Below are 9,466 nucleotides of genomic sequence, written 5' to 3' on the forward strand. Positions count from 1 at the left end.
TACGCATGTTTTACAGAATAATTAAATTATATTTAAACTTGCGTGATGTATAGGTTTGTTTGAATTATACAGTTTTATATTTATATTTTACACTTTTGAAAACTATATGTTCAAAAATAAAGTTATCAATTTTAAAAATATTCAGTATTAAAATTAAAAAAATAATTATATTTTTAATTGAATAGGTGGTCTTAAAAGTTTATTGAATTTATTGAAGGGTAATGATTGTAATAATAATGATTATGAAAAATATGTCATAGCATAACAAATTAAGATTTTAATAAATTTTATGTACTAGAACAACAAATAGGATCAAGTATTGATGATCTTGGAATTGTCCAAGCAATACAACAACAAAATTAGGGTTTCTACTTACTCCTATTCTGATGCAGAAATAACAAATGTTATATCTGAATCCATTTATTAAAAGATAAATAATATGAAATAATAAAACAACAAATTTAGTATATGTATCAGACAAATTGTCATGGAAGCCATTAGTTAAAAGAAGTAATTAATTCAGATAAAATTTGACACATCTTACTTTTATGTAAACAGAAAATACACTATGATTATTTATATTTTATTGGGATAAAACTCATTTTAGCTAAAAAGTAATTTCAAAACTAAAAATAAAAAATATGAGAAAGGAATGTGAGGGTGTGGCCATAAGGATAAGATTGAATAAAGCAAAAAATAAAAAAAGTAGAGAAAAGAAGGCATCAAGAGACACCTGGAACAACTATTCTTAGCTTCTTTGGCTGCATATATTTTTTATTCAAAATCACATCATCCTACAAATATAAATAAATAACTATTGTTCATGGATATCAGAAGAGCTCTCCAAATTTCATACCTTAAAAAGTATTTTACTTTAACATGTAGTGAATTAATCCGACGATATCTGACAATTGTAGTTTACATTTTATCGGAAACAGACAAAATCAAAAAGTAAAAATATTGATACTTCCAATAATAATTCCAAAAAAATCAATCACAAAATATGAAAAAAAATACTAAATTACATAAAATAAACTACATATTGTATATACCATATGTGGTTCTCTAATTAAATTAAGTTTCATGTTACAACTTCACATCTTAAATTAAATATTATTTTAAAGATTAAAAAAATTATAAATATAAGTTTAACTATTTAAAATTTAAAATAATTAATAAATAAAATATAGATAACTAATTAAATATTAATATAAAATTAATTATCAATAATATAAATTATTTTAAATACTAATATTTTTTTAATTTTTAAAATAATATTTATTTTAATTAATATAACAATTAATATTTTGTTTATATAAAAAAGTTTTTATTTAATGATTTTTTTATAGTTTAAGTTTTTTAGAAAAAATATTTTAAAAAATTTATGTTTAAAAAATGGTTGATGAAAAGGAAGGAACTATTAGTGGAACTTTAAAAACCTGATCAGCACCAGTTAGAAGTGAAATGGAATACGTTTTCTTCATTCCCGACGAAATTTGAGTAGTAAGCAACTTCCTTTCAACTTTCAATCAAACACCTTTTCAACACTCCAAAAAAACTAAATTAACTTTTAAAGTAAATAATTTTTTAAATTTTGAACTTGGGGTTTATGTATCTATCACTATTGGATTTTTTAGGAAAAAAAATTGGGAACTAATGAGTCACAAATGACTCACAAATTACTTTTATATATCATCCTAAAAAAAATTTCAAAATTATATATTTTTAAGTTTTTTTTCTAGTCAATCTACAACTTTCAACCATGTGTAATTTTTGGGATATATTATATTAAGACATCAATGAGTAACGAGTAAATCATATAAGAGATCACAACATCACCTCTAACCCAAAAATTTAAGGCAATATGATATCTTTTTTCTTATATATTGTTCAGCCTTTTCATTTCTACTCAATATGAGATTTTCAACTCATACCTTAATTACTAAGCGTGTCTTCCTCAAGTAAAAAATAAATTTTATCATAGATTTTTAATATAACGAAACATGTTTATCCTTTTCATTTGTCTCTCAACCCAATTCACTTTACCCTAATTACTATTAGGTTTTACCATAATAAAACATGTTTCTCTATGTTTAAGTAAATTGCCAAGACAAACAACTTGACTTTAATATCATTATTGGAATTTGTATAATAGATATACACTATAAAGATTCGCCATCAATTTATCCATTTAAAATAATATAATCACTTTTAACTCAAAATCTTATATGTTTTATGAATCTTTATTTTTGATGTTACTCAACTTTCTTATTTTTAGATAAATATAAAATTTTAAATTCATATAGATACTCAATTTGGAACAATTCTAATTGCTACCTATATTGAAACTAAATCCAATTTTTATTAGTCGATGATCTCATCACTTGAATAGTGAACTAAGAACCAAAAAATATTTATTAATAATAAAATATTTTTTTATTATTTAATTTCATTAATGAAAATTCAAAAGTCTATAATACACATCCATACTAAAATAAATACCCACTTAATATAAGTCTTATTATATTTACTATTATATTATTATTTTAAGTTGGTAGTGATTTGGAGTTTCAAAAAAGTTTTCGTCAGCAATTCAATTGGAACTCGTCCTTTAAGACTCCAGAAGCTTAAAGAAAGAGATTTTTTTTCTTTCTATATTTGACAATGTTTCATTTTCTATTATTCCTTTATACAATTTTGAAAAATAACAATTTTATTAATAAAATCCATCCACTCAATCAAATTGCAAATTAGTTAACTAACAAATTATAGTTAAAATAAAACTGGTATGAAGTCAATTCAACAATCTATACAAGAAATTAAAAAAATAACCGAATATATTTTAACTTTTTAAGCTAACTAAATAACATAAAGTATTTATTTCGTATCCTAAATATAAATGGTTATTAACATTATTAAATTTGGATTCAAATGTTATAATATTTTTTTTTGAAATAATATATGTTTTAGTTTTAGTTATTATTACTACAAATTATGATATTACTTCTTAACACTATTTAGAAAATCAGATATTAACATAGAACTTTTATAAGGTTGGACCAAAATGTCTATTAAAATTTTGAAATGATAAGTATGCTTACATAAAGAAAGAAAAATAAGAATTTTTTTTTTATTAATATAAACTAATTTACAGTATTTCCTTCATATAACTTTTTTATAATTTTATATTTAAATTTAAATGTTAACTTATTTTAATTTATAAAAAAATCATTTTTTAAAGGTTATCATAGTCTGTGTCATAAATAAAAGCTCTTCATCCATTTACCCAAAAAAAACCGCTATCTAGAACTCTCACGAAAACCAAAAACCCTCTCTTTCGTCATTCCACCGAACCTCAACCAATGGCCGCCGCAGCTCCGGCTCCGGCCCCAACTCCGGCTCCGGAGCCCGTCACATCATTACCGGAAACCACCCCTCTCTTCACGCGCATCCGTCTGGCCACCCCCTCCGACGTTCCCCACATCCACAAACTGATCCACCAGATGGCCGTCTTCGAACGCCTGACCCACCTCTTCTCCGCCACGGAGTCCTCCCTGGCGGCCACCCTTTTCTCCCCAACCGCCCAGCCCTTCCACTCCTTCACCATCTTTCTTCTAGAAGCTTCCCCCAACCCCTTCGCTGCTTCAACCTTGGACTCCAACCCCTTCTTCAAACCCCTGACCAAGTTCGTGAATCTGAGGGTCCCCATTGAGGACCCCGAGCGAGAGACGTTCAAGAGCATGGATGATGTTACGGTTGTGGGGTTTGTGTTGTTTTTCCCGAACTATTCTAGCTTTCTGGCGAAGCCGGGGTTTTACGTGGAGGACTTGTTCGTGAGGGAGTGTTACAGGAGAAAGGGGTTTGGGAGAATGCTGCTGTCGGCGGTGGCGAAACAGGCGGTGAAGATGGGGTACGGGAGGGTGGAGTGGGTGGTGCTGGATTGGAATGTGAATGCGATTAGGTTTTATGAAGAGATGGGTGCTGATATCTTGAACGAGTGGAGGATTTGCAGGTTAACTGGGGAGGCTCTTCAGACTTATGGAGGTGCTGATTAGAATGCTTTTTCTCTCTTTCTTTCTCTTCTGTGATAATAATAATAATCAAAATCTGGGTTTCTAGTGAGTCTGTTAGGGAAGGTTTGAATGGGTTATGAACGAGTGTTATCTTTTTTTTGGCTCAGAGTATGAATCGTGATGGTGTTATGTCAAGTAATTATGTTATGATAATGTTTTAGAAGCTGGTGATTTTGTTCTTCATGTCTCTGGTTACTGCTTTAAGTGATGTCACTCGCTAACCGCATCAGTATACATTAAATATCTCAATAAATAACAAATCCTATACAAATAATGATCATATCCCTGGAAATATGAGATATATTGGAGAAATTAGTTATCACTTATTCAGGGAAGATAGATTTATTAAAGGTATTCTCTAGCAGAGACCCTCGTACTAACAATTTAGTTAATACTCATGTAGCACAGACCTCATACTAACACCTACTCAAATATACATAATCTCTAAAATGTAACCTCAATCTCTACTATGCATAATAAAAGTTTTGAGTTTTTTAAAAAATAATGTATTTCTTTTCTCTTACTTAAAATATTTCTTTTCTCTTACTTAAAATGTTAAAGATCAATTTTAGAATTGTCAAAAATTTAATAAATACTTTTTTTATTGACATTTCATTAATACGTGTTATACGAGTGTCATAATCTGATACGTTATCTAAACACTATAAATAAAATTCTCTAACTAAAGGATCAACTTTCACTATACACTATTAATACAAACTATCAACTTTCACTATACACTCTTAATACAAATTACTTATTTGATAAATACAAACTATCAACTTTCACTATACACTCTTAATACAAACTACTTATATGATTATTTGATCATGTAGTACTTTTTTTTTTTTTACCTTTTTTAGGTTCACCATAATTTTAGATACCATTAGAACCATTTATATTTTTCCTTCGGATTAAGATTTGCCTCTAAAAATATGAGAAACCAAAGTTAAAACATTGAAAGAATGTTTTGGAGGAATGAAGAAATTATGAGTGTATAATGATGATTTGAAGGGACCTTGGTGTGGTGGGTGAAAGATAAAATCAAGTTGTTTTGTGTTGGATGTGAAATGATACTTATTTGGTAGTGTGTGAGGATGTTTCAATTGTTGGTGATTGAGTTTTTCCCAAAGCAGATTGCATCTTTTGGATGATAAGTTTGTGCCAATTTCAGTATAAAAGAAAGAAAGCTTTTATCAAAGATTGTGCCTTTTGGATAAGAGAGGAAAAATCAGGTTAAATGGTGATTACGCTTTCACTTTGTACTCATTTTTTTAAGGATTAACTTGACATTTTAAAGGTTAAATTGTCAATTGATTGTATAGTAAAGTTTGGAGATCAAATTGTTACTGTTATTATTTTACATGCTTTCAAAATTGAATCATAACTATTTATTTTTTTCTTTAGAGTTTAATTAAAATAAGCGGTATAATTTGTTCGATCTGGTTTATCTTGATCATCATTGTTCAATTATTTTTATTCTCCCACTCTGCCAAATAATTTTGAACCAAATATAATAATCAAAATGTAAATGAATGTAATAATTATTTTAAAAAAAGAAAGATTTTTTTTAAAAAATAAAAAATAGAAAATTTTAAATGTAATTTAAATATATTGGTGAACAATAAAAATGATTTAAATAAAATGGATATTAATTTGCTTTGTTAAAGTAAATAAAGAATACAAACTTTAATTGTTACATATTTTAATGATTATGTATAGGAAAAAATTATCTTTTAAAATTGTATATATTTAATCAAATATGGTAAATGAAGATTAAGATTTCATAATTAAAATTATTTTTTTCATATACTCTATAATATATGGTTGGTAAATTAAAAATTAAATATATTATATCAACTCATTCTGTAATTTTGATCAACTTCAAATTTTAGTTTTAGAATTATTTTTTATCCACTTTAACATTTCTAATTTTTACATTATACACAATAAATTAAAATTAAAATTCAATATATTTTTTAATTAAATGATTATTTTAGGTAAGTTCATCGATCCATTATAATTCAAAACAGGTAAGTCAGGTCATAGTTAGGTGAATTATTCTTTAATTGTTATTAACTTCAAATTTTCATTTTAGTTATTCTTTTTGTTTATCAACTTCAAAATTTCTAAATTTTCACTATGCACAGTGAATTAAAAAATAAAATTTTAATTAAATATTAAATTTATAATTAGGTGAATTTATTTTAATGTATTAGTTATTATGATTCAATCTAAGTGACTCAAAATGATTTTTGGATCACTTTACCTTTTCTTTATATCTAATAATATATAAGGTACTTTCTTGCTAACAAACTCTTAATTAATGGCTAATACAAGTTAAATATAAAATGTATAAAATGTATATCATCATAAAAAAATTATTGTTTTATATACGAATTATTACATACATATTTATATTCAGATGTAAATTGAGCGTTATATAAAAATATTTATATACGAATTTAATTTAAATTACATATAATTTTTTCTGCTCGTAAACTAAAACTACACTACAAGAAAATCATCAAATAGAAACCAATTTTTAGAAATCAAAATAATTAGTTGCAATATTAACTAAATTATAAATTATTTTAGAAACTAAAACAAAAATTGGTTTCTAAATTAGTTTCTATTATTTTATATTATTATTAAATAGTTTCTAAAATGGTATCTAATTAGCAATCAAGGTTTTATCTACCAATTATTTAGTTTCTAAATTTAGTCTCTAAAACCTTGGTTGCTAATTAGAGATCAATTTAGAAACTATTTAACAATAATAGAAACTAATTTAGAAACCAATTTTTGTTTTAGTTTCCAAAATGGTCTCTAATTTAGTTACTATTGCAACTAATTATTTTGGTCTCTAAAAATTGGTTTCTATTTCATGATTTTCTTGTAGTGCTATTTACATTCGAACATAATCATTATGTAATTTTGGTACCATGAATAAGGAATAATGACATAATGATCATATCCATATATATAATATTACATTTTTAATTAAAAAAATCGATAATTGTTACATACGGATTTTATCCATATATAATGTATTACATATTTAATTAAAAAAAGATAAATAGTTACAAACAAATTTTATCCATATATAAGATTTTACATATTTAATTAAAAAATTGAAATATTTACGTATGAATTATATTCATATATAATTTGTTAGATACGAATTTTAAAAAATCAGAAATTGTTACATACAAATTCTATTTGTATATAAAATATTACATATTTAATTAAAAAAACTAAAATATTTACATAAAAGTTATATCCGTATGTAAAGTTTTACATACAAAATTAAAAAAAATAAAGTGTTTTATGAAAGTATGTTATGTTTTGTTAAATATTGATGAATATTTGTCTTTGAATGAATTATATTGAAAAATGGAATGTCTTTCGATATATGCATACATGGAATTGATTTCCAGTCATAGTTACGTACAGAAATTTATCCGTATATAAACATGCACATAGTTACATATGAATAAATGCATATATAAACTTTCACACAGTTACATATGGATATATTTATATGTAAACCTGCACACAGTTACATGCAAAAATATTCGTATGTAATTACATACATATCCTAAATCTGTATATAATTACATACAAATCCTAAATTCGTACGTAACAGTTACTACTATAATTTTACATATGAATTCTTGTTCTTATATAATACATACATAATTATGTTTTATATACAAATTTATGTGGTATATAATACCAACTTTTCTTGTGGTGTTACTAATTATATTAATTTATTTATAATGAAAATCATAATTAAAAAATTAATTTAAAATGAAGTGTGTCAGTGTGGTAACATTTAGAACATTGGATAATGAATGAGAGAAATTTTTAAGAATTTTAAAATTAATTAACTACTCACTTTTTTTATCACCAGTTATTAAGCGACCAAAAATAGATATAAAATTTTGTTAATTAAATATTAATCAATTAAATGTTTGACATAAATTTGTGATTTGTTATGAATTTGATTTTTTTTATATTTTAAAACAAAAATGACATCAATTATTTGATGGTATAACATTAAAAATACTCTGAGTATATTATAGTTTGTATCAATTTATGTTTTCTTACTAATTTTAAATTCCTGCCGATTTAATTCACGTCAATCACACTTATAGTTGTAATTTTCATCGTCTTTTCGTTTTTGCATAACAATGTGATTGGTTTGAATAAATAAAAGTAGGTGTTTTAAACAAAACAAAATAATATATATACACATATATAGAAATATAGTGAATTTTCTTATAGTGACATGGTTAAAAAATTAAATTCAAATTCCAATAATCATAAAAAACGGTTTACTTTATAATAAAAAAAGACATATTTAATTTGGTACAGTGTATTAATATTCAAAATTCAAATAAAAAATAATAAATGTAAGTAATTGTATTTCAACGAAATAAGAAATTGAAAGTTAAAAATTAAAATAAATTTAATATTTAATATAGGATATATAACACAACAATTTCTAAAATTATTATAGTTTAAGAGAAATTATTAATAAAATTTTCAAGCTCAAATCTTGTGATAAGTGAGATATGAAAGTAGAAATTACTTTTACCTTTTGATTCATTTTATCTATATGAATATTGTTTTTTTGTTATTTTAATGTTAAGTGTAGACGTGAATATGGAAATAGACTTAGAAGTAATAGAAACTAATTTTCTTCTTGGTAAGTTACTAATGTTTTATTGTTTTAAATTTATTTATATTTTAATATTTCATTTTTTTTATTTCTAATGCTACGAAATATGAATGAAAGCAAGAAAATACTCTTATTGAAACAAAAAATATTGACTAATGAAGAATGTTCAATCATTTATTATATTCCATTACAAAAGAGTGTTGATGGAAAATGATTAAAAAATTATTTATATTCGAATGCTTAGAATATAACTTCCAAAGTACGATGAGAAGTAAGGATCATAAAGGAAAGTTAATTGTCATAAAGCTAATTGTCCACATGCTTATTTAAAATAAATAATTATTCAAATTTTGAATTTGGGACTTATGGACCTATCAATATTGGATTTTCTAGGAAAATAATTGGAAAAATTCAAAAACTAATGAGTCATAAGTTACTTTTATGAAACGACATGACACCACTTTCAAAAAAAAAACTTTAAGATTGTATGTTTGTGAGCTTTTTTTTTCTAATATATTACTATTTTTAGTTAACATTGAACTTTCAACTTATACTTGAATTCCTATTAGATTTTTTTCCTAAAATGAAAGTTGGTTTAATCATGGGCAATTTTTAGACCATACATTAAGAGACATGAATAATGAGTAAACCATAAAAAATGATAAAAAATATGATGACATCATCTTCAAATCAAAATCTTAAACTC

At 24.5% G+C, this 9,466-nt stretch overlaps 1 protein-coding gene across 1 annotated transcript; it reads left to right on the forward strand.

Moving 5' to 3' along the window:
- Positions 1-3,272: 3,272 nt before the first annotated feature.
- On the forward strand, positions 3,273-4,236 carry LOC137830438 (GCN5-related N-acetyltransferase 8-like). Its single transcript, XM_068637769.1, has one exon. The coding sequence runs from the start codon at positions 3,363-3,365 to the stop codon at positions 4,053-4,055; it is 693 nt and encodes a 230-aa protein (XP_068493870.1). The 5' UTR covers positions 3,273-3,362; the 3' UTR covers positions 4,056-4,236.
- Positions 4,237-9,466: the final 5,230 nt, after the last annotated feature.

This window comes from Phaseolus vulgaris, chromosome 7 (genome assembly GCF_000499845.2).
Source record: "Phaseolus vulgaris cultivar G19833 chromosome 7, P. vulgaris v2.0, whole genome shotgun sequence".
NCBI classification, from domain to species: domain Eukaryota; kingdom Viridiplantae; phylum Streptophyta; class Magnoliopsida; order Fabales; family Fabaceae; genus Phaseolus; species Phaseolus vulgaris.